Here is a 26,789-nt window from a genome sequence, read left to right as displayed (position 1 = left end):
GTTATGTTTCCCTTTTTCCAGTCAGTAGGATTTTCTCTACACTGCCAAGACTTTTCAAATATGATGGACACAGGCTTTGCAAATTCATCAGCCAGTTCCTTCAGGGCCAGAGACTTGTACATCTCCAGGTCCTTCAGATGGTCATGAACCTGCTCTTCGCCTACAGTGGAGAGATCACAGCCAATGCCTTCACCTTCTCTAACTGGGATGGTGTAAGTTTGCCAGTGAAGACTGAGGCAAAGTAGTCACTGAGTAACTCAACCTTCTCTGTGTCCTGCACGGCCAAGTCTCTAGTTTCCTTCCAAAGTGGGCCCACAGTTTCTCTTGTCTTCCTCTTATTGCTGACATACCTATAGAAACCTTTCTTGTTATTCTTAACATCCCTGGCCAGTCCAATTTTATCTGTGCCTTGGCCTTCCCTACCCGATCCCTTGCTTCTCTGACAACTTCTCTGTACTCCTTCCAGGACACCTGGTCCTGCTTCTGCTCTCTATATACACATCTAACTGTAACAAGGAGTGCCTTGCTCATCCACACAGGCCTCCTGGCTCTCCTGCCTGCTTCCTCTTCATCGGAACACATAGCTCCTGGGCATGGAGGAAGTGATCCTTGAATACAGACCAGCTTCCCTGCATTTCCCTTTCCTCCAGGGCTTTGTCTCATGGTACCCTACCAAGCAGGTCCTTGAGGAGCATTGTAAGTCTCCAACAGCTAAAAATTATTTAAAAAATGTGAGAATCCACTTGATAAATTTCTGAAGGAAAGGTTTTTTCTCTTGTTGCAGAAATGTCGTTAACGTTTTAGGGGTTATACAAATCATACCACATACTCTGCTTTTTTAGTCTCGCTTGCTACTTCCAAACCAAAGACAGAATCAGATATGACATTCTCTTCCCCTCTTACTGTCTCACCAAAAAAGGGCACTTAGGCAAAATGAACTTACAGACAATTCAACCAAAGCTGCACAGAATGGAAATCTGCATATGAAAATATCTGTGGACATGCGGCAGTTCACTCAGTATGTTAGGTAACTGGGACCTATGGTGTCAATTATGATTTAGTTTTTGTAATGTATTTTGTACACAAATATATGAATGAGTTGAAGGTTTGGAAGATGTAGCACTCAGGCACTAGGAGAAGTCAGAGCTAGGATTGCCTGTGCAGTTTTAAAAGCACATAGCCAGCTTGGTATGCTGTTGGCTGGCCTCTTACTGTTGGCAGAAGCAAACAGCACACAGCCCTGTAAAGTGTCCATTTGGGAGCTAGCTGCTGAATCCTCTGTATCATTTGCTTTTAGCTGATATGTATTTCTATTATGTTTTCCCTTCCCTCTCATCAAGGAAGCTGTAATATATCCTCTAGACAGTTGATGGCTAAATCTGAGTAGGTTGCTGGTATGAATTACAGATTTAATTTTGAGAACTGGGCTTGCTTCTGAGCTGCACCAGTTTTCTTTCTGGATGCTCTGAAGTGTAACAGAAGAGTAATCCCCAGCACAGGGATTTTTCAAGATCAAAGCAAGTGGCTTTACCCCATCCTTCCCATAGGTCTCAATTTAGAGGCTCTCATTCGAAACTTCAGCAGTGAATGAGCTGAGTCCACAGATGAACTAATTATGTTATTTGCAAAATTGCAGTAAATTAGAATGTTAGCTTGTGTTGGGCACTAACCAGTGCCCAGGCTATCTAGATGGTAAAAATGTAGACATGTTACAAAGACTGTATTTTTTTATGCTCCATATCCATACAGCATAACAGTGAATCTGGCCCACTGATTCTGCATCGTCGAGCATAACGCTAAAAAGGAATTTTATAAAATAACCATATAATGGCATAGCTTGGACAATCGCTTTGAGAATCATCTGAATAGTGGTCTTTTAAAAATCCCCTTGGATTTCCTTCTGAGAACCTTTGTAGGGAAAAAAAATCAGAGCAGATCACACATTTTGAATGCCTGGTATGAATTCCTTCCTTCAGGACTTTTGTGCCACTTCTTTCCCACTTCTCAAATGTCATTGAAATTGTAATGTGTTTTCATTAGGTGGAGACCCACTGTTTCTTGTCACTGTAATTATTTTAACATAGCTAAGGAAAGATAAACTCATACAGCAAATAATAGATTAGACAAGTAGGTACAGAGTACTAGTGAAAGAGAGTAGAACTTGATTTTACAGTACATGAATTTGGAGGAATTGTTTTCTGTTTATCCATAAATCCTTGTGGGTCTCTATGTTTACTAGTTACCATTCACTTCTGGGCTATTTTTTTGAGACATGGAATTTGAGTCTCTAGACATCTGAAGTCACAACAGTTTTCAAAGAACATGGTCACAAGAATTTAATGGAAATCTTCTGAACTACGATGATGTAAGTAGGATTAGTATAAAAAATTAATGCTTGAAAACCTTATACACAGGGAGTTCCTCTGAATCTGAAGTCTTACCTAACTTGGCTACCAGTTTGGCCATGCCTGTCCAGGATTGCTAGCTTCTGTCTATGTATAGTGGCTGATAATTGCAGTGGTGAGACAGATTTACCTTTGTCTGTCAGACCTCTACCTGGAAGTGGAGATGAGACAACAGCCTCAAGGTTCAGTGGTCCTTCCCTCCCCTTTTACATACCATCCAAATATTTATTACTTAAGTTGCTACATCCCTGCATGGTGCATTTATTTCAGATGGGAACAGTAACTAATTGATATTTGTATTTAAGAAAAAAAAATGGTCTTATAAAACAAATAGGCTAGTCCCACAATCTGAAAAAGTGAGTGAAATCAGACAGGCTTTCCCTTCGTTAAAAATTTGGTAGAACTCATTATATTACCACATCAGTGAGTTGCTTAAATCCTCTTATATTTACAAAGCCCTTGGGACTTAAAGGCATGAGATGGGTGACTGTGTCACAAGTAATTCAAGGTTCCCAAGGTATCTTTGAGAAAAAAACTTCTTATTTATTTCAGCATTTTCCAGGCAAAACCACCATGAAAAGGAGTTGTATGAAAACTTTATACTCTTGAATTGCATATTTGAATCATCTGCCTAGAAGAGAATGATGAAGAGCTGATGAAATACTTAGCTGAGATTCTTTGTACATGTAAACATGTATCTACTGAATTAAATTAGTTCTTCAGAGTAGTGGCACTGTTATTCAAACAAAAAGAAAACTGTGGTTAAGTAATGCCATGAATATTCATATGATTTTTTCAATGAATTCACTATAACTCTGTTTTTCCCCTCTGTTTAATGTCTTCTCCTAACTAATGAGTGTTCATTCTCCAGTGTATCAGAGGATTTTGAATTGTTTTCAGAAAATAATCAGGAAAAAGAAATTTTTAAATTTGTGATATCAATATTGACAAATGAAAGATGATGATGTTCACTCAAATACAGACCAGAAGTGTTCTTGGTTCTGCTGCTTTACCTAAGCAGAGGATTTTGATGCATGCCTACTTTAAACAACTTTAATGTAAAAGGTGAATAACAAGCAAATTAATGAGTGATGATAAAATTATTTACTAGTAAATCAGGACCTTTTTGTGTATAATTTTTTCACAGAAAAATGTAGCAAATTATTTACTACATTTGTATTTATTGTCAAATGTGTCTTTTCACAGAAAAACAATATATGTATATATATATATGTATGTATATGTATATATATATATATGTATATATCTATAATCCATTTGCTATTCCCAGCTTTAGCAGCAATGAGATATTTGTTTGCCACAAAGGGTCAAGCAGAAGTGCTATATTGAATTGACTGAGAAAATCTCTCTTGTTCTTATTTAGCTTCCATAGATTTGTTTTTCCTTGAAGTATAACACTCCTGACCCAGTTAGGTAATAAAAGTCTCTCTGAGACTTACTGGTTCTGCAGCTAGCTTCAAATTTACTCAAAGATTACAGAGATTTGAATCAAAAGTTCTAGTTTGGCCCATGACAGATAAAACTACAGAGTTGGAAAAAAAACAGAATTAAGGCGTCTCAGAGCTTTGGTCACAGTTTTAGTTCAGCTCATACCTAACAGGTAAATTATCTCCTAATCAGAAATAGCATAATCAGCAATGGTTTTAGGTTTGCTATTTATTTGCTTTTAATACTTTTTTTTTTTTTTCTTTCCCTTCTCAAAAATCAAAGGAGTTTGGGGTATTGTTTTGCAATCGACCAGATATTCTCCAAGTGTCAGTCTTCATGGAGCAATTTATCAGCAGGCTGCCAGCTCTAGTATGGTAGCAGCAGATTACAAAAGAACACAAGGGAATCAGAGTGTAAAGCAAACATAAAGCCCGTGTAAATTTCGGTTCTCATGCCTACCTAGTTTGTAAAGGAAGTAAAATACCACATTAATTTATGTTTCAACTACACAAATAAAATGTATTGCAAGATGGAGAGTGCTAAAAGAACACTTAGCAAAATATTTGCAAGCTTAAAGTTGCAAAGTATAAAAATGATTATAAGATATAAAGAAATAATCTCAAGAAAGACATTAAGTCAGAGCAATTGGCAGAAGAATGCAGCTTCTTTCTATTTTTTTGAAGTATTTTATGAATTTACTTCAGTTGATGCACAAAAATATATTGGTGTTTAAAACTGCCCGTAAAACAAAGGTAAAATTTTTGAAATTTTTTTCATTAATTTTTTTTTTTTTTCCCTAAAACTAGGAAGGAGCTTGATCTTAATATGAGAGAGTGTTTTGTGCACTGCACTGTCTTCCATGTGTTGGGAGTTTGTGGGATACTCCCTTCATTCCAGCAGAACAGCAAGGCTGTTAGCTTCATAGGGGCAAGTGTTTCCCTCTGCTCACTGCTTTATCTGCCAGTACAGACATAGAGATTGTCTATTGTGACAACAATGTACAAAAACCTAGTAGGTCAGTAGAAAGACAAAGACAGACCCTACCTGTGGAGAACTAGAGTGACAAATGATATCTGTTACCCAGACATCTTTTTCCCTCCAACATGACTATTCTACATGTTTTCCCAGTGAATAAGGATTTTTCCCTACAGTGGAATCTATAACACTTCAACTAAAGGCAATCTCCTGTGTGCTGCATTTTCAATTCTGTAAAGATGGGGAAGACAATACTAATTGAATTTTCAGTTGGTATCTATTCTTTTATTTTGCTGCAGAAAAATGTGCAGCACTGAATGCAGAGGAGTAGAACCCGTTCCAGAAAGCTAGTGAGACTTCTCATTAACAGCCCTGAGGCATTTCAGGCATTTTATTTTTTAGCTGCTGTAAACTGACAAATATAGAAGTTGGATCACAATGCAATATACACATAGTGGGGAAGTGAAGCAAGAATTGAAACAATCTGTATCAAATATGGAAGAGCAGGTAGCAAGGCAAAATTATCTATATAGTACCTGCATGTGCAAATTTGAAAAGAACAACCAAAGAACAGCTTGTGATCGACAGTCCAGTATATCTTTAACTGCAATTACATATTTCAAGTATTGCTAAGTAGCACTATTGCTAGTTCAGAAGTTCAGAATTAATAAAAAACAATTAAAATGCACCACTCCTGTTAATGTCTTGGGGGATTTATGAAATCTAGAAGAAAAAAAGTGGATTGTGTCCTCTGTATAAAACCTGAGTAATTCTTACTGTATCGTATATACTTACTGCATAAGAAGCAAATTTGGAAGTTGTAAGAGAATTAAAGGTGGAAATTCTTACGTCTCTTTTTATGCAGCAAAGCTAGTGATAATGCTTCAACCAGTTTAATTATTCCAGTTGTTACCAGTGCACAGTAATATAAAAGCCAGAACAGAGTGGTAGATTACATGCTGCTTTAATAAATGGAGTTAAAATGATCAGACTTTCAAGTTTAAGAATTGGTTTTTGCCTATTTCAAGTTCAAAGAATTTAATGACATAATTTAAACAAAGATTTGTACATCTGAACTCACTACCTAAATCGATTTTGTAAGAATTAAAGGCTTTAAAACTTTCATTCTCTGTAACTACTATACATTTGAGATTTTGGACTACTAGAATAGTCTGAAAATTACTCAGAAGCCAATTTATTTGATGAGTATTTGGAACAATACTAGAATCCTTAAAAAAAGAGTTCTGCAACACTAAAGCAAGAATTAATTGCAGGTGTGGTCTGATTTAAATATGGAATATTTTTAGTCTTCCTGAAGAAATCTAAGATTTTCAAACATTGCTGAAATAATTTCCAAAGAGAAATAACTTCTTTGAAAAAAGTCTTTCAAAATGTGGTATCTGTGTAACCTATCTGAAATATTTATATTCCTTGGACTGTGTTCCATCTTGGCAAACAAATTTTGAAACAAGAATATAGTCACACTTTTTTTGTTTCTTTTGTTTTTGTGGCAAACCCTATTTACGTGTTCTCCATACACCCACTCTTATGTTCACGTGTTGCATTTCACTGCATCTTGATGTGTGAATTAAAGCACTGAAATGTGTTTTCAAAAAATACTCCAGCTGGGAAAAAGAGATAATAGAGAAGAAACAAAACAGGTTGAGTGCTTCAGATACATTTCAGATTAAAAGCAAAATTATTGCATTAGCAGTTAAAAATGAATATGTGGTGACAGACAGTAGCAATAGTCTTCAAAAGCAAACAGCTCCCATGAGGGTTGGGCAAAATGCTATTTTACATTAAGATAATTTAGGCAAAGTGTTGAGTTTTGGCTGTGGAATATCTTTCCACTGTATTCAGAAACATGGTAGAACAAAACTGATGTTTTCTATTTACTTCTTATTTCATTAAAAGGAATTCCCAGATTCCCTGAAAGAACAGACATATCTGAAAGAATGGCATGTGAACCGTACATTGATACAAACCATTCCAGCTTACATTGCATTATTTCAAGATCTGAGAGTACTGGAGTTGTCAAAAAATCAAATCAATCATCTCCCAGTGGAAATTGGTAAGTTCGTTCCAGATATTCAGCTATTTATATTTATGGTATTTAAATACATTTTAGGATGGATATTCTTATTAGTTTACTCCTAATTGACTTCTCTCTTGTTTCCAGTGAACAGTTCCCTCCAGATTTTTACAGCTTTCTGGCTGTAATTATACTTGCAGAATTGTATGCAATACATGGCTCAAACGTGAAAAAAAGGACACATTTTTGTTATCTGACTATGAGGCAGTTATTGCTTGTATTCAAGTAGATGGAGAATTCTTTCTGAGAACATGTGGCGTTTTATGTTCCTTGCAGGTTAAGAAAAATAAAAGTATTAAAGAATTATAAACCTCAAATAAGATGAACTGAAACATAATATTGTTTTAAAAAGGAAGAAAAAAATTACAATGTTGCATAAAACCCACTTTTGAAATTTTATGATTAGTACAATAATGATCTCAATTTAATAAAGTGGTATATCCAACATGACATCAGGGGTTTTAGAGAAAGAAATTCTTAATGTTTACATACTTTGACCTTTGCTGTTTTAATCTACATAACAAGAATTCTAGTATCTAGCTCTCCTGTGTTTTCTGGTCTTACAATATAAAAATCTTGTTTGAAAGACTGTAATGGCTTGAGAGGGATTTACTGGTCTTATAAGGAATAGTGTTGCTATAACCAGTGGTATCTTTGAGAGCTTAAGAAGCTTGGTCCATTTTGAGACCCCTGCAGTCCATGCATGCAGGTGTACTAATTTCTCAAACTTTAACTGCAGTGGTCTTAAGCTTTCCCAATGACTGCTATGCCTTATGTATACTAAGAGCTAACAGCTTAAAAAAGAGATAAATGCTAATACCTCCATCTCCATGGTTATCATAGGTTTAACTAAGAAAAACAGGAAGGGAGAGAGCATCCTGAAATACAGTAATCAGTGCTAGACTTTTCTAGTCCTTTTTACTCTTCTTCTGCTCTCTTAGTAGAGTAACACTAATGCTTCTGATTTATTTACTAAATTGTATTTTACACAGAAATTTCCCTCTGACATTAAGATATATTTCATAGTTTCAACCTGTAGGCTAAATATACTAACCAAACAGGACACGAGCTGGGGATACTGGACATAAAATAAACACTGTTTTGTCAGCACTTAGACTGTGGAACTCCAATAAGTCAGTGAGTTTAATGGACATAAACTTCCTACTAGGTGGTGTGGAAGAAAAGCAAAAGGACATAGTTCCCTTCCAGAGGCTAAGTCAGATCATTATAGAAAAGGTTTTAAGGAGTCATTACGTAACAACTGAGGCAGGTAAAGGCTAATAAACATGGTGTTGGTTGTTTTTTGTTAGTTAGTTAATTAGTTAGTTAGTTAGTTAGTTTTTTAAGTATTAGGCATAATTATTGAACATGATTGCCAAGAAAAAGTGATTATGAGTCCTAATAAAGTCTGTTTCCAGAATAAATGCACAAAACCATGTTGTTCTATCATAACCAATTCTCTGTAGAGGCTACTATAGAGGCCATATCACACCTTTCTTGGGAAACAAGGAAGAAAGTTTAAAATTCTTCCAGTAGCAATCATTGTTCTTTCAATTTTGTTTAGATGATGTGATTTCTGTTAATCAGTAACTTTCAGGTTATTCCTATTCATTTACTTTTCCTCCGATTTGCTAATCCCTCTAGCTTGTACCCAAGGTGTTACTTCTTTTCAATGTTTTTGTTGCTGCTTTTTAATGTAAATATTTGACTGGAAGAGACTAGAAAGTTGTTTCCTGTAGGCTCTGCCTCAGACACGATGTTATAGCACTCACTGTCCTCCTCTTCACAGTGAACTAATCTGAAATTTTGACATTAAATGAAAGCTGGCATGACTGTACTAAACACTCATCTGGAGAGCCTGGATTTGAACATTACCTTTTGAGACACTGAATAACCAAATTAACAAATATGGTTAGCTGTAGATAATAACTGTAGATATTTCATAGAATCATAGAATCATAGAATCCTAGGGGTTGGAAGGGACCTCGAAAGATCATCTAGTCCAACCCCCCTGCCAGAGCAGGGTCACCTAGAGTACATCACACAGGAAGGCGTCCAGGCGGGTTTTGAATGTCTCCAGCGAAGGAGACTCCACAACCTCTCTGGGCAGCCTGTTCCAGTGCTCTGTCACTCTTACAGTAAAAAAATTTTTTCTGATATTCACCTTAAACCTCCTATGCTCCAATTTGTATCCATTACTCCTTGTCCTATCATTGGTCATCACTGAAAAAAGCTTAACTCCATCTTCTTGACACTCATCCTTTACGTACTTGTAGACATTGATGAGGTCACCCCTCAGTCTCCTTTTCTCCAAACTAAAGAGACCCAGCTCCCTCAGCCTTTCCTCATAAGGGAGACGTTCCACTCCCTTAATCATCTTTGTGGCTCTGCACTGGACTCTTTCCAGCAGTTCCCTCTCCTTCCTGAACTGAGGGGCCCAGAACTGGACACAATACTCCAGATGCGGCCTCACCAAGGCAGAATAGAGGGGGAGGAGAACCTCTCTTGACCAACTAACCACACCCTTTCTAATGCACCCCAGGATGCCATTGGCCTTCTTAGCCACAAGGGCACACTGCTGGCTCATGGTCATCCTCCTGTCTACCAGGACCCCCAGGTCCCTTTCACCTACACTGCTCTCCAGCAGGTCAGCCCCCAACCTGTACTGGTACATGGCATTTTTCTTCCCCAAATGCAAAACTCTACACTTGCCCTTGTTGAACTTCATCAGGTTTTTCCCGGCCCAAGTCTCCAGCCTGTCTAGGTCTCTCTGAATGGCAGCACAGTCTTCTGGTGTGTCAGCCACTCCTCCCAGCTTGGTGTCATCAGCAAACTTGCTGAGAGTACATTCTGTACCCTCATCCAGGTCGTTGACGAAGATGTTGAACAACACCAGTCCCAGTACCAACCCCTGAGGGACTCCACTAGTCACAGGCCTCCAACTAGACTCTGCCCCATTGACTACAAGTCTCTGACTTCTTCCTTTCAACCAGTTCTTGATCCACCTGACTACCTGATCACCAAACCCATACTTGATCAACTTATCTACAAGGATGCTGTGGGAGACGGTATCAAATGCTTTACTGAAATCAAGATAGACCACATCTACCGCTCTACCATCATCTATCCACCTAGTAATTTCCTCGTAGAAGGCTATAAGGTTAGTCAAACATGACTTACCCTTGGTAAAACCATGTTGACTGCTCTTGATGACCCCCATGTCCTTGATATGCCTAGAGATAGTGCCAAGGACAAGTTGTTCCATCACCTTTCCAGGGATGGAGGTGAGGCTGACCGGTCTATAGTTACCTGGGTCCTCCTTCTTGCCCTTCTTGTAGACTGGAGTGACATTTGCTATCCTCCAGTCCTCAGGCACCTCTCCTGTTACCCATGACTTACCGAAGATGATGGAGAGTGGACTAGCAATGACCTCCGCCAGCTCCCTCAGCACCCTTGGATGCATTCCATCCGGACCCATCGATTTATGGATGTCCAGATTACTCAGCTGATCCCTAACCCAATCCTCATCTACCTTGGCAAACTCCTCCTTTATCCTGACTTCTTCTGGGGCTATATGAAACTGAGGCTCATGGGGAAAGCCTGCAGGAGTAAAGACAGAGGCAAAGAAGGCATTCAGCACCTCTGCCTTCTTTATATCCTCTGTCACCAGGGCACCCACCTCAGTCAACAGTGGGCCTATATTGCCTCTAGTGTTAGTTTTGTCAACTATGTATTTGAAAAAGCCCTTTCTATTATCCTTAACCCGACTTGCAATGTTAAGTTCCAAGGAGGCCTTAGCTTTCCTAGTTGCCTCCCTACATCCTCTGACAACAGTCCTATATTCCTCCCAAGTGACCAGCCCCTCCTTCCATGATCTATAGATTTTCCTTTTCCACTTGAGTTTGCCATGTTCTGTGCTACCCAGTTCATGAAGGATAAGGAACTGCTGGAAAGCGTCCAGCACAGGGCCACTAAGATGCCAGGGGGACTGGAGCATCTACCATATGAGGAAAGGCTGAGGGAGCTAGGTCTGTTCAGCCTGGAGAAATAAATATCTAAAAGGTGGGTGTAAGAACAACACTCTTTTCAGTGGTGTTCTATGACAGAATGAGGAACAATGGTCACAAAGTGGAACACAAGAGGTTCAAGATAAACATAAGCAAAAACTTCCTTGCTGTAAGGGTAACAAAGCATTGGAACAGGCTGCCCGGAAAGGCTGTGGAGGATCCATCTCTGAAGGCATTCAAAACCTGCCTGAATGTGTTCCTGTGTGATCTACTGAAGGTGAACCTGCTCTGGCAGGGAGTTGGGCTAGATGATCTCCAGAGGTCCCTTCCAACCCCTGTGATTCTGTGATTCTGTTATTCTGTGACATGTAAGGTGGTATGTTTGCATACTACTCTATACACATACAGACATATACACTAATATGTATCAGAAATGTTCATTATTTTAATAAAGCATTGTTATGCATGGTCTTGGCTAATCTGAAGTTTGTAGATGCTTCTTCAATATGAAACCTCTCAGACTTTAGGAATCTAGCTGCTTTTCACAGGGAAGATAATTCATGTGGGTTTGGTTTGGGAGCTCTGTCTAAGCAAGGAGTGAGGACTGGATGCTAAATCAGAAGGTAAGGTCTCTGGAAAGGTTAAGTGCTAAGGTATTCATCATTTTTGTGTTCTATATACAAAACAGCAGCAAGTAGGTAAATATCATAGCTAAAACATACTTGAGTGTAATGTCAGATGGTCAAAGTTGGCAGTGACAGTCATGCTGTTCAGTCTTGAATCTTCAGACAGAATTGAAGCCAAGTTTAGGTCAAAAAACATCCAGCAGAAACTAAACTGGTGATGCCTGTTAGGATTATTTTTGGTTCTCTCAAGAGGGCTTTAAAGGTGTGAGAGAATAGGAGATTATAAGAAAATGGATAAGAAAATTATAAGTTAAAAGAAGTTTCACTGCAGTATCTGCAGGAAGTGAAGTTCATGTTCCTGTTCTACCTGATTTAAAGGGGATGCTGTACTCTGAATCAAAGACAAGAAAGAATCCATTTGGAGATACATCAAATCACACTGTTATCTAAAACCACCTATAAACTTGAACAGATCAAATTTGGATTAGAAGACAGTAAACAAAAATTGAGAAAACTGCAACATGAAGGTTTGGTCTGTCTCAGAGTAGACAGGTTTGGTTTTTCCAGGAATAACAGAAAAAATAATGAGCAGGCGTGTAGCTGGGGGATTTTCTTTGGCAATGTCTTCTGGGTGAGTTTGCAGTTCTGGCTCTAACTGCAGGGCTGCAGTGCTGTTGCTGTATGTCAGATAGTGCTAGTACCTTAGTAGTTGCTATAACTGAAAATTTCCAATAGAATATATTCCCATATCCACACAGGAAGTAGTGAACAGCATTTTCATGTGATCTCAAATCTTTTGTGCTGGGATGGGGTAGTGAGTCAATATCAGGACTTTTTATCCCATAAACTGTCCATGAAACTTCTCAAAGAATTGTTAATAAAATCTCTGTACCTCATGACATTCTCTCACACTTCTGAAATGTTAAGTCCTTAAGAGGAAAATAACTGTGTTTTTGAGACATATTTTAATATTATTTTTGAGATTATTTTTGTCCCCTCCCTATCTCACAGTATAAAATTTCATTTGTGCATACCATTAATCCAATCTCCTAGAATTCAAAGAGAAAACTACAAGTAAAACAGTTTTAAATTACTTGTAAATATCTGAAATAGATTTTCTATTAGTAAGATACCCAGTGTGCTGAGATCAGAGTTTCCAAGAAGAAAAAACACATTCTCAGCTTAAATACAGTCCAGTTTTGAAGAGTTGCAGTCTCAACTCTTACCTTTGCAAGTTATTTAGTGTTGAATATTATCTGTCAAACAGCTCAATCTTGTATACTACTGAGAAAAAAATTATTTTTCTCATTTGAAGAGGAGACATTAGACATCTCTGATGCAAGTTTACTGTTTCTGAGAGGTTACCAGTTATTTTAAGGCTAGCTGCTAAAGTGATGGTTTCCTATACTGAAAGAGTTGGTAAGCTCCTCAAAATCCCTAGGGAGACCAAAGTCCACATTTCAGCTTACCTGCTCACATGAATAAAGGAAGCAAAATACTTCTTTAAAGAATTTCTGATCTACCAAAATATCTTCAGTTCATCTCACTGCACTTTTTCCCCCATTAATTTCCTTTTCAGACTTTTCAGTAGATCCTCACCATACAGTTTTTTCCCAGCAGGTACCTCTATCTACCATTCAGCTCTCAAGAATTTCGTGATGTTTTTCTACCTATTTTTTGCTAAAAGAAAACATTTTTTTCCCCCACTTACATTACACTACTATTCTTCAGCCCACAGATTCTAAAATTTATCTTTTTTATTTTTTTGTTTGTAGTAGTAACTTGCAATTTCTCTCAGCATGCTTAATTTATTTTTTCTTATTTGAACACATGAACTTTGGTTAAGGAATGAAATATCCTGGGCCAGGTTCTATCAGTGTTTCTAAGCCCTAGTGGCAAACAAACAAACAAATAAACAAAATGGTTTTTCAACTTTGTCATGCAAAAGGAGTTCAGGAAGTCTTCACCAGAAGAAGGTGTTTCAATCAAAAGTTACAAAAATATTAGGAGACTGTTTGTCTTGACCCACAGGAAACCGCTATCAGATCATTGCAGATCAGTGCAAGAATTTGCTTTGCATTTCACTCCAGTTTATACAAGTGTATTTGCATTTACATTGAATGGGGACTCTGTAACTTCATCTCTATTTTGTGTTTGACACCTTGTCAGAAGCTCTAATGGAGGCTTATCTAAATTGTGAAGTTGCATTACCATTATTATTATGCTGGATTGCCCTGCAGAAATTGTAGAACTCAATCACTGGTTAATTTCTTATTTTTTTTTAAATAATGAATTAAAAATTTATACCAGGAAGAAATGCTATCTTAGGCAACAACTATGACATTACAGCTCCCAGTTAAAGATAGAATGTTCTTAATTGTGAAACTGACAGGGTAGCCATGGGTTTAATTAATACTTTTATTGCCTTTCCTTGGAAAACACAGAGATGTTAGCTGTTTAACTCCCTAATTTGCTTTTTCTTATAGAACTGAAAATTCAGCACCATTAAGCATAGTTAACAACATTGTAGCGGCAATTATTTTATTATTGCTACTTATAATTGAGAAGTTTGCTTGAGTACTATTTGAAAGCATAGACGAAAAAATAGCCATTACACAGAACTGCAAGATTCCTCCCCACAGTCAGATCTCAGGGAACCACATCCCACTCATCTACATTGTCCTGAGTTTGTTATTGAATAAATTCAGTTGTATGACTCATTTTTCATAATCTTAGCCACAGCAATTACTGGCAATTGACTGCAGATTCTGTAGCGTACTCTGGTCAGATTAGAGAGACATTATATATGACAAGTCAAAATTAATGCATCTCCTACATACCTGCATGCTGGGACACACCATATTGTGAACATTAACATACATATTAGAAACTGTAAAAGGAGTAAAAGGCTTGAAAAGCTATGATTTTAGAAGGCATGAAAGTCAGAAAGGACAGCTGCACTTGTATTCATCACTCTGCCCGAAAAGACTGTTAATTTTTTTCTGATATTTTTATTGCAATCAATTTTGCTTCATGTTTCCTAGTTATACACATAATCTGAACAGAATCAGACAAGAGGACTAGGATATTGGTGACACTAGATGCCTTGTCTACATTAGTTACCCAGCTACTAATGGTACTGAGAGATAGAAATTTCAGTGACTTAAGAGTTAGCAAATACATTTGCTGCAGGTTGACACTTGTAGGCAGCTAAGGCTTGCATGCCTTGCTCAGCCTTCCTCAGTCTACCACAGCAGGATGGGGAGAGAAATGAAACAGGGAAAGTAAGAACATTCATACATCAGGATGAAGAGAGTTTAGTAAGTGAATAAAGACAAACAAGCAAACATAAAAGTGATGAAAAAGTGATCAGTCACTATGAGTTGATCAGTGCCCAGTCAGTCCCCGAGCAACTGCCACCTCGCATAATTCCCTCCCATCCCTTCCTCCACCCCATCTTGTACTGTTGGACATGATGTTATATGCTATATTATAGTCTTTTGGTCAGTATGGGTCCAATGGTTTGGCTCTGTTCCCTCGAACCCTCTTGCCTACACCTAGCTGACTCTCTGGGGTCAGCAGAGTGAGAAACAGAGGCAGCCTTCACACTGTGTAAGCACTGTTCAGCAACAGGGAAAACATTGGTGTGCTGTTGTCACTGCTTGGTCACAAATACAAAGCATAGCACCATACAGGCTGCTATCAAGAAAATTAACTTAATTACAGACAGACCCACAACTATATCCTGTTGTCAAAAGTAAGGATAAAGCATTCCAGTGCTAATGGGTAAGCAGCTCCTTTTACATTCCAATGGGATTTGCTCTCCTTCACTAAGGGATTAATTGGATGAGGAATTAATTTATGAGTCTCTGAAGCCCTTTATGCTTCAGTGGTTAATTTGTTGCAATGAAGTGGTAAGTTGATATTTATGATGTGATGTAATAGTTAATTTGTGTACATAATGAAACTAAACTCGGTGAGGCTTCATCAGAGGTAGGCTAAACTTTCATTACCTTTATGTGCTTAAAAATCCAGAAATAAGGCTGTTCACACACTTACAGCATTACATTGTTCCTGTTACTCTGTGTAACACCAGCCCCAAGGGACAGTACTGTGGGACAGTAATATACTGCCAAAACAATGCTTTTTGTATGTCTTACAGAAAATGTTTCTTCTGATATTTTAAATAAAAGAGGACTCCACCGTGAAAATTATGAAATGCTATCAATAAAGAAACAGAAAGTACAGTATCATTAAATGTAACTTAGAACATAACAAATGCCTTAAAATTATGTTGGCCAGGCAAGTTATCATTAACTTGCAAAAAAGAAAATAATGAAACAAATGCACGCATCCATTATATTTTATAATCAAAAGTATGCAATGCTGGCTACCAAAGGCAGAATTCTTGATGCTGTAAGTTTAGGTTCCCAATGAACAAGCTCTATTAAAAATACTCTGGTGATTTTCAGTTAGCAATTAAGTTTTCTAAAGTGGTCAAACAAAAACCCCACTTCTCTGGTTCCAACAAAGGTCAATAGGTATCTCATTGCTGGTAGAATCCAGATCTTTACAAGACTTTGCTGCATCCTCTCAAACTCTTGTCAGAACTATTGCTAATTATGGATAGTCCATATGAGAACAACATAGCACTTTCACCTCCCCACAATATTAGTGACCATTGCAGAAATCTCTTAGCCATCATCTCATTAAGGAGCTCTATCACGTATCAGGAGTTTTCCCTTAATTTTTTCCCCCCCTTTATTATAGAGACAATATTATATGTATATGTATATATACTATTATTATATTTATATTTGAAATATGTATATTTATATTTTAAATAAATATGTATTTTTAAATGCACTGATTGTAATTATCTTTTCCTCACAGGCTGCTTAAAAAACCTCAGAGTGCTCAATGTGAGTTTTAATAACTTGAAGTCAGTCCCTCCAGAATTGGGTGATTGTGAGAATTTGGAAAAGCTGGATTTATCTGGAAATATGGAAATAACAGAACTCCCATTTGAAGTAAGATAACTAACTACATTTCTTCCATAATTTGTATTTGACTTTTAAGGTATTTTATCACTGTTTTAATATCTCTTCTTAACAGATTAAATTATATTCCTCTAAGCTTTTAGCAATAATGTTTTAGTAGTAATAACACCAAAAATGCCTTAGCAGCAGTTAAATGGGACAAAACTTCTTTCTTTTGGTTTTCAAGTGACTAGGTTTTGCTTGTATTTATTCTGCTATATGAAGGAGGACATGATCACAAAGGGGGTTTGTCCAGTGATGATAAGAAGGCTGCAAATAGCTGTTTTCTGTGAAAGTGAAGTGCACCTTAACAGTCAAATTTGCATAGCAACCTTCATTTATTCCCAGTGTCTGTTTTCATTGAAAAAAATACAGAGAGGTCTATAAAAAGCACTGCATGTTGCTAGGAGCATGTATCTCTATCTGAAAGGAATATTATGTTTGAGGCATTGTATGAATAGAATCATAGAATCATAGAATCATTAAGATTAGAAGAGACCTTAAAGATCACCAAGTTCTAACCCCCCTGCTATGAGCAGGGAACCCTACCACTTGATTTGGTTGCACAAAACTTTGTCCAACCTGGCCTTAAAAAAAACCCTCCATCAACAACCCCCCTGGGTAACACATTCCAGTTCCTCACTACCCCTGTAGTAAAGAATTTCTTCCTAATATCTAACCTAAATCTCCCCTCTCTCAGTTTAAAACCATTACCCCTTGTCCAACCACTATCTTCTCTGACAAAAAGCCCCTCCCCATCTTTCCTGTAGGCCCCTTTCAAGTACTGGAAGGCCATTATAAGGTTTTCTCTGAGTCTTGTCTTCTCTAGACTGAACAGCCCCAATTTTCTTAGCCTGTCTTCATAGCAGAGGTGTTTCAGACCCTTGATCATCTTGGTGGCCCTTCTCTGGACCCTCTCCAACAGGTCTGTATCTTTCTTCTGCTGAGGACACCAGAACTATACACAGTACTCCAGGTTTGGTCTGACCAGAGCAGAGTAGATGGGCACACTTCTTTTGATGCAGGCCAGGATGCGATTGGCATAAATAATAAAGACTGAGAAATGGACTCCCAGGCATACACCAACATTGTTTCTTATGTTGGATACACAACTGCACTCTGCTGCAGCTGCTCTGGGACTTACAGTTCATGGAAAAATGAAACTATTGGCTGGTGCTCTCTGAAACTCTCCAGTTTCAGATGTCATCTGTATTTCTCAGGTGCTTAGTATCTTGATTTCTGGATGATGAATGGGGCAGATTTAAGGGGAAGCATTAGGCACTTTATTGATTCCTACGTTTTCTCTAAATACCTGTTACACATGATTTACAGGCAATGTTGGAGTGGGTTAAAATTATGTGAGAGTTGGTTTGGCTATGTTTATGTTCTGTTCTGAGAAAATAAACAGAAATTAACTTCCCTCCCTGGCTTTTCACTGTAAGGTAGTTTACCTGAAAAAGATTGTTAAAAAATTATATGAAGGAGACAGAAACAAAGGGTGAACATTAGCTTTACATCCTAAATAGACACCAAACTCCTCCAGAAAAGATGAGGAATAAACCAGATTAAAAAAATGGCAAAATGAACCAAAATGGAGTCAGAAAAATATAGATCCTGAACAGGCAAAGGAACTAAATATAAGCACCTAGACTGTGCCTTGTAGTGTAGAGGCATATCCATGACTATGCATTATGGGAACCCATTTGCAAGTGAACCTAATTGTGAATATAAGTCTTTCCAGTGCTGAGTACTAAAATACTGGCATTCCTCTTGGAAAGTTAAAAAATTTTGCTCCCTTCTGGCAAGCCTCCTGTTCAATTGGATTGAAAACCACTAAAACTGGTGCAGGCTATTGGGTAATGGTTCACTTAGAATCAATGGAAAAAATCTGGAGCTGTGCAAATGGCTTTAAATGACAACAAAAACTGGAAAAAAGATAATGTCAGCATGGTCTAAAAGGTCATGCAGAAAAATATTGGCATTGTCTATTATATTTCCTTGTTTCTGTGGAGGCCAGCACTTAATTTATACTTGCAGTGACCTAGGAGGTAGGCTATATCTCCTATTTGCTATACCCATTCTTCTGATTTCATTTATGATTAGTTTCCCAGAGCATTTCCAGGGCAGCTTTGGAAGTTGAACACACAATTAAAGGAACACTTTTGTCAAATGACTTGAAGTGCTGCAAAGTGTTTTGCACTCAATATGGCTGATGTTTTTCAAAGCAATTATTGTTTCATTCTCATATGGGCAAAAGGTGATAGTCACTGTCAAGTAACTATTTAGTGAAATAAAATATTGTATTTGTCTCAACAGTCTAAAAAGGGAAAACAGAAAGAGACTGTGAAGTGTTGTAGTGTACTAACCTTGGCTAGTAGCTGAATGCCCACTCAGCTGCTAAGTCCCTCCCACTCCTCAGCATGACAGGAGAGAATAAGATAAGAAAACTCATGGGTTGAGATAAAATACAAGGAGATGTTTACCCTTTACTGTTGTGAGCAAAAATGGCTGTACTTGGGAAAGATTAATTTAATTTTTGCCAATATATGATTGGGTAGTGAGAAACAAAGACATTAAACCAACATCATTCATTTCTCCATTACTCTTTCACTCCAGATTCCTCTACTAGCCCTGAGTGGTACAGGGAGACATGGGGAGTTACAGCCAGTACTCAGTGATCTCTAGCTGCTTCTCCTTCTTCATTAAGTTACTTCACTGTGTAATATTGTGTGCCTATTTTAAAAAATATTATCTTATTTAGGGGGAGAAATCTCAATAAGATGGATACTATAACCACTACTGAGCACCACTTGCTGCTCAGAACTGGTAGAGGGTAGTTTATTACATAAAAACCATACAGTGCCACCAAATACCCCACTTGAATTGATATTCTTAATTTGTGAAGACAGCTCCCAGATATGTGTATGAACTTTTCCTGGAATATCAGTTGTTTCTGTGCCTGAATTTATCAGTCAGCAAATAAAAAATTCACAGACTGTTAATGTATCTGTTAAGTCTCCTAATTTGTTTTGTAAAGAGGTAAGCTTCAGGAAAGACAAGATGCTAAACACCTTTATTTTGTACTACTTTCCAGGTAAAGGAGAGCTGTTAAGGAGGTTTCCAACATGCATACTAACTATACTTCTTGCTATTTTTATTTGCCAACTTCATTTTCAGTGCAGCTGCTTTAAGCTCACAGCTGAAACATTTTAGATCTTCATTCTCTATTAGTAGATTAAATATCTGGTAGTGATACATCCACATAGTTCAATATGTGGAGAAAAAAACCACCCAAACCATAGCTTTCTGCTTGGCCTACTGCAACCTGGAGTGTCTGTATCAGTCTACTAGGAACATGTAAGTCTAATGTCTGGACTTTTGTCAGAATTTCCATTTGGCATTTGGTGTGAATCTATTTGGTGTGCATTGTAGCCATGCCTGAGTAAGATGCCTTGTGCCATAGTAAGGCAAGCACATTGCTCGCTTTTCTCTTAATTTAATGTAGAAAGCTCTTTCCCTCTTTTCAAAGACCAGTTTCAACATACTGAAAGTCATCTCGCTGAATCTCAAGATGAGGTAATTTGCTGTTCCACTAAAAAAAAAATTGCAGACATATGTTCTCATTTTATACTTTCTCAATGCTTACGATTTTATACCATTCCATAATATGCTTAAAGAAGAGCAAGCTGGTTCAATGTCTAAAAACGTATTTATCTCCCTTCTACTGTTGGATGTCTAACACTTTTAGATATTAAAAAGTCTATTTATCTTCAATATTAGATTAGTATTAGTTGCAAAATAAGTCCTTTGGCAGAGAAGGTTTATGGATCTGCAGTTGAATTCAAATCTGCTATGTAAGTTAACAGTGTCCCTCTCTAGACATAAATGAACATATTAATTGAAATAAAATGTAAATTTTAAAAAAGGCAATGTATGTGGCATCACATTTATGCAGCCAGTTTGTAACAGATACTTTGAGACCTCAGGAACCAGACTCAGCAGGAGAAGATGCTCTGTGAAATTTAGGGAACAGCCATTCCTCAGGTGACATATACCTTCTGAGACTCTTCTGTGGAGGTGAATTTGCTCCTCTAGCTAAGATGCTCAGGAAAGACATGCTCTGTATGTTACTGAGCCCCTTTCCTAGCATAGTGGGATTATATTTGGTACCATACTCTGTAGTTGCAGGGAGGAGAGGGTGGATGAATGGATTTGTTTCTAAATTTCTTGTACCTTCTGTGTGTGAATTTAAGAATTAGTATGATGCTGGTATTTGTATTTTAACTGTAGGATAGAGTTTCTATTACTATTTGCATACACATTATGCAACTAATATATTTTTCTAGGAATAAAGACTCTATTATAAATAACGTGTTTTCTGATAAAGGTTTGTAGAAAAACTGCTCTGACTCTATTTTGAGGTGTACTTCTTTCAGATTATGTTCTTTGCTACAGTTATTTACTGAATCAAACAATTAATAAATCTTGTATGCCCTGTCCCACCATGTGGGTACAGCTAGCTTTCCACAGAGGTGGGGTCAACTGTCTTTTAGTTAATCTCTTTTAACAACCACTTCAGTGAGATTAATGTCTTAAATTCTCTGCATGGTACTCTAAGAGTACGACCATTGCCCAGGAGGCTTATACAAAACATAGCTTTACTCAAAATTGAGAAAGATTATAAAGCTTGTCAAAAAACACAGAAAAACAATATCACTCTCAAAGCAACAGGTTACAACTAATAGAACTTAGCAAAACTGTACTGTCTGAAAACAACATGTTACAACCAAAAGAACCTAGAAAAATCAGAAATAATATTACCCTTATGTGCAATAAGGTGACAGAGAGAGATATGAATAAAAAGAAGACAGGAAAGATTTCACCACCTTTGGACCCAGAAATGATCTCAGCATGACGTTATGGTCCATGGAAGGCAGGAGTGTGTATGAAACGTTATGAATCTGCCTCTTTTACGTGGCCTGGCTCTGCCTCTCTGAGTGAGGTTCAGCCTACTTTGTGCAGACTCAGTACTGGGTTCAGGAATGTTCTGGAAATGAGTTGGTGGGGAGTGGGGGTCCAGGTCATTGTTTAATCCCTCTCACCCAGGTTGACCAAGCAATGACTTTTATTTTCACGCGTATGCTCTGTCCTTAAATAGGAAAGTGGTGTTTCGCAAGATGGTACTCTGCCTCTGCAGGGCCCCTCTTGCTTCCACTGCTCCATAAAGAATAACAATAGTGTCCCGTTTATCAGGGTGGCTACCAAAAGAGGGGTTCTCCTTGTGAGAGCAGGGTCCAGGTGGTTTATTTATTGAATGAGGATCCCACCCGAGCACAGTGTCCAGTTTGTCAGGGCAGCTGTTTTGAGATGATTATTCATTTTAGAACACCACTCTGTGCCAGGCAGAATACCTGCTCTGTGCCAATATTTCAAAGACACATCTTTGCTTTGTTGAATGACCATCTCTTCTTCCATACTATAAACTGCTGCTAATAATGCTACACCACCCAGGACTATCTATAGATGTAACTTGGAAGCACTTTAATGAGAAGAGATGGAAGAAATTCTTATTTCCTCCATCTGTATCATCTGGTGTGGCACATGCTGTCAGTCATAGGACAGGCAAGTCACTCCACACTGACAGAAGCAAGACAGTAATGCTTACAGATAGATGTTCTGAGACTGTACATAAACAGAAAAGGAGTTTTGCAAAGTTATTCTTGATCTCCAGCTGAACATTGAGCCATTGACCAGTATGTTCTGGTAATTCCTCATCCACTGAACAATCCATCCATCAAATCAATATCTCCAATTTAGAAAAAAGGATGCTGGGGAGGACTGTGTCAAAGGCTTTACAGAAGTCCAGAGAGGTGACACCGGTAGCTCTTTCCTGGTCTGCTGATGTAGTCACTCCATCATAAAAGGTCACCAGGTTGGTCCGGAAGGACTTGCCCTTGGTGAAGCCATGCTGGGATCACCTCCCTGTCCTCCACATGCATTTGAGTAGCTTCTAGAAATATCTGTTCTACAATCTTCCCAGGCACAGAGGTGAGGCTGACAGTAGTTCCCAGTGTCCTCCTTTTGACCCTCTCTAAAAATGGATGCTATGTTTTCTTTTTGCCAGTCACTGGAGACTTAAGCTGACTGCCATGACTTTTCAGAAATCAGGGAGTGGCCTGGCAACTGCATCAGGCAATTCCGTTAGGACTCTGGGATGCATCTCGTCAGGTCTCTTAGATTTATGTGTGTCCATGTTCCTCTGATGTTCATGAACTTAATCTTCTCTTACAGTAGGAGGGACTTTGCTCTCCCAGTCTCTCCCTTGAGGTCCATCCCCTCAAGAGGTGTGGAAAGGAGGCTGACAGTGAAGACTGAGGCAAAAAAGTTGTTGTGTACCTCAGCCGCCTTCTCATCTGTTGTTACCAGTTAGCCAGTTGTGTTAATCAGAGGGGAAGTATGCTATCTTTGACCTTTTTTTTCTGGCTGACATACTTGTAGAAGCTCTTCTTATTACTCTCTGCATCCCTTGTCAAGTTCAGCTCCAGCAATGCCTTGGCCATCCTGACCCCATCCCTACACAAGCAGACAGTATCCCTACACTTTTCCAGGAACACTTGTGCCTGCTTCCACTGCCTGTGCATTTCCTTCTTGCCCTTTAGTTGACTAGCAGATCTTGACTCAACCTTCCTGGTTACTTGCCTTCCTTGCCTGATTTCTTACACTCTTGCATTGTATGGAAAGTGTCCTTAAAGATCTGCCAGTTCTGTTCTGATCCGTTGTCCCTGAGAGCAGTTTCCCAGCGGGTCCTGTTGACTAACAACTTGAAGAGCTAGAAGTTTGCTTTCCTAAAATTCAGGGTCCTGACTTGACTCTTTGCCTGACACACATTCCTCAGGACAGCAACTTCACTAGTGTATGATCACAGCATCCCAATCTTGACATCACCAGTTAGCTCACTTGTGCTTGTCACCAACAGGTCCAGTAATGCATCCCATTGGTAGAGCTGTCTAGAATTTCAGAAGTTATAGGTGGTGTTATTATTTCTCTGCTTTGTTTAACTGAAAAATGTAATTATAATTAGTTGTCTCTTGCATCTTTCAATAACGTTAACATTTGTGACCCTAAGAAACAAAATGTGATGTGATTAGAATTTCGTGAAGCCCTAGCATTAGTGTCCTAAACTTTGCAAATACAACACTATCCAGAACAGACATAAATATTTTTTATATATTAATTGAGTTTCAAAGAGTATTTTAAAACTGAAATCTCACAGCTGTAAATGTTTTTGTCTCTTTTGGTTTGGTTCTTTTCTCTGGCCAGTCTGATTCAGCAAAGTAAAACATTTAGCAAAAAGAGCAGAAGCACAAGCTCTCTGCAATTCTGAGGAGACTTCAAATAAGTCCCCACTGGGCATTTCCATATAACTTGTTGTCTTTGTGATCCATGATTCACACATCCCAAAGCCATATCCTAGTTATGCAGGCAGAACATCAGCAGTATCAGTAGAAGTGTAAAATGACAGGTTGTTTTACCAGCTTGTCATTCTTCAAAGCTGTAAACTTCCAAGCCTGCTTCTTTCCCTTGCCATTTGTTTATTTTATTGTATGTAACAATTACAAAATAAAAACCACAAGTGAGGGAAGTACAGGACATTAATTTCCCAGTAGTTTCACTATCTAACTGGGCACCAGAAGAGCTCACCCTTAACTCATTCCTCTCTCATTCAATGGAATTATAAAGAACTTGCAAATTTTTCACATTTGTAGAATTTTATAAAGTTACAAAGGTTAATATACTGGATGCTTTAAAAACTGAATTTTATTAATGTGTGTTTTTCAGGACCACAAAGTGGATAGGAGTGGTGTAATAAAGAGCTTAACTTGGTACTGTGAAGCCAACAGCATTAGAGCCGACCTCTTGTGAAATACTTAATTTTTAATCACTGTCAAAATTCCACTTGACTTTTATCAGACCAGCAGTTCTGTGCATATAACTCAGTGTCAGAAATGTCCTTCAATTGCTTGGCTTGGGTGCATTTCTGTTACATGGGATTTAATCTCGCCCTTTTTTGCTCAGTGCTCATATTCTCTCTGTGTGTGCTTAATGCTGATGACAAATCACTTCTGACATAGTGCTGTGATGCAAAGAAACAGATGCTTTATGGAACTGGTATAAGATGTAACATCAAACATTAGCAGAAGGGGAGTGAGACCCGAAAGAGCAGGTGTGAAGGTGTCAGGTGTTGGAGGAGATCCATGGAGTCTTTACTGCTGCAGGATGTCTCATAAATATTTTAATAGACAAGAAGCTAAAGAAAGCCATGGGTCTATGTTAGGAAACAAGATTATGCAGTTAGGCACAGGAAAGTGTCAGTTGATTCTGTGTTTCCAAAGTCTACTAATTAATATAGCATCACTTCAAAAACACTCCACTGTCAGAGAAAGGCAGCAGCTAATAATAGCCCACTTCACTGGAGAACTGACCGATGCTTACCTCGGTGATGTGATGCCAATGACCTTTCCTTTGCCTTTCCCATGAGTTCAACAGAAGTAACATCACCTTTCATGGTGTGAATTTTCTTTCTTACTAGGGAATGTCAGAGAAATAGTTTTAATGCATAATAGAAGACTTAGCAATGAGTGACGAGGGATAATCTGAAAACTACACCATGGTTATATTGTTAGAAAAAGCATGAATCTAACTATAAAATAAACCAATGGTAGGAAATAATATTTGGTACTGTTTTGGCTCCGCTTTCTCTGGAAACAGTTCAAAATCTCATTGAGTCCAATAGCAATACAGGCTTTTAAAATCCTATTTATATATCCTCCAGCAAGATAATCTGAGACAGATTTTTTATAACTACTGAATAGAAGCAGAGAGAACAAATACATAACACTATCACATTTACATAATTTACTTTAAAGAACGCTTTTTTTTGCTGCTCACATACATGAGTTGGTAAGAATCAGAAGGGACTTGTAGCTGAAGGGAGAGAAAAGCGTGTGATTTGTTATTCCATAAAATGCTGCTAATTAAAGGTATTATTTATTCTGTAAGAATATATATTAAACAAACAAACAAACAAAACCAAAACCCCCAAAATATAGAAATAATATATTTTAAAAAGGATCTCTTCTCCTGCTTTTTAGACTATCCAACTAATTAAATATTTTGGCTTGTCATAGAACTGTTTATTACTGATGAAGTTTAGAAGGAGGTGGGTAATTTTTTTGTCAATGAAAACACAAGTTACAAAGGCTGTTGTAAGGTTAAAGTAACTTCACACTTTATGATGTAAACAGAGCTCTGCAGGAATATGATCTCCCATCTCTCCCTTATCTTTTACTTTGCAAAATTGCTCCTGGTAATTTTTTTCTTTCTATCTATTTGTAATTGTTTTTGTTTGCTTCCCCATCAGCTGGGTTACTAAAGCTACATCAGCCAATTGCTTTCTGAACTAATCTGAGTTCATATTGCTAATCTTGGTCTACCAGATTCCTTGATGTCAAATTTGATAAAGGTTACATAGTCAGTGTGGACATTGGGTGTATGTGGTCAATGCTCATCTATGTCTAGAGATTGTGTGAAGAACTTGTATGAGTATGTGACAGAACTTCCTTTGACTGAGCCTGGTTATATGATACATGTTTATATGGCTACATGACTGGGGAGAGCATGCACTGCCAGGCTGCTGCTGATGGCTATGGCTCTTAGCTTCAGTCCTGTCATGCAGTGTACACTGGCTGCCAAGCTGACTGGATGTCTGCTCTCTTGAGTCTGCTATTTTGTCTCTTCTTGAAATACAGAGTTTGTCAGTTAAAAGTTATGTCTGACCTGTGTGATTGTGGTGTCAGAGATGCTGCAATGAAAAAAGATACATATGTCAGAATCACAGGCAGACATCACCATTTCCTGATTTGATATTATTTTCTGCCTTTGTTGCTGATGGTTAGTTGTTGTTGTTGTTGTTGTTGTTTTAATATATATTTGTTTGTTTTGATATTGTTGTTTGTTTGTTTGTATGTTTTTGTTGTTGATTTTTAGTTTCTCTTCAAATACTCTCCTTACAGGGCAGAGAGATGGTTAAGAAGAGGCCAGTCTAACCCAATCTCTTCTTAATATAGCTGAGATATTTTTTCTTCTCAGAAGCTGGCTTCAGTTCTTCAGGTTGCAAACTACAAAATGCTCTT

General features: G+C 37.9%; 1 protein-coding gene across 1 annotated transcript in view; it reads left to right on the top strand.

Annotated features, from left to right (window-relative positions):
• The window catches only part of LRRC2 (leucine rich repeat containing 2), a 66,267-nt gene that overhangs the window by 20,459 nt on the left and 19,019 nt on the right, over positions 1–26,789 (top strand). The window contains exons 4-5 of the mRNA XM_051642432.1: positions 6,747–6,903; positions 16,451–16,587. Coding sequence (XP_051498392.1) covers positions 6,747–6,903; positions 16,451–16,587 — 294 coding nt within the window. The remainder of the gene's footprint in view (positions 1–6,746; positions 6,904–16,450; positions 16,588–26,789) is intronic.

Source organism: Apus apus, chromosome Z, assembly GCF_020740795.1.
Source record: "Apus apus isolate bApuApu2 chromosome Z, bApuApu2.pri.cur, whole genome shotgun sequence".
Lineage (NCBI taxonomy): Eukaryota > Metazoa > Chordata > Aves > Apodiformes > Apodidae > Apus > Apus apus.
This window is presented reverse-complemented; position numbering and strand designations above follow the sequence as displayed.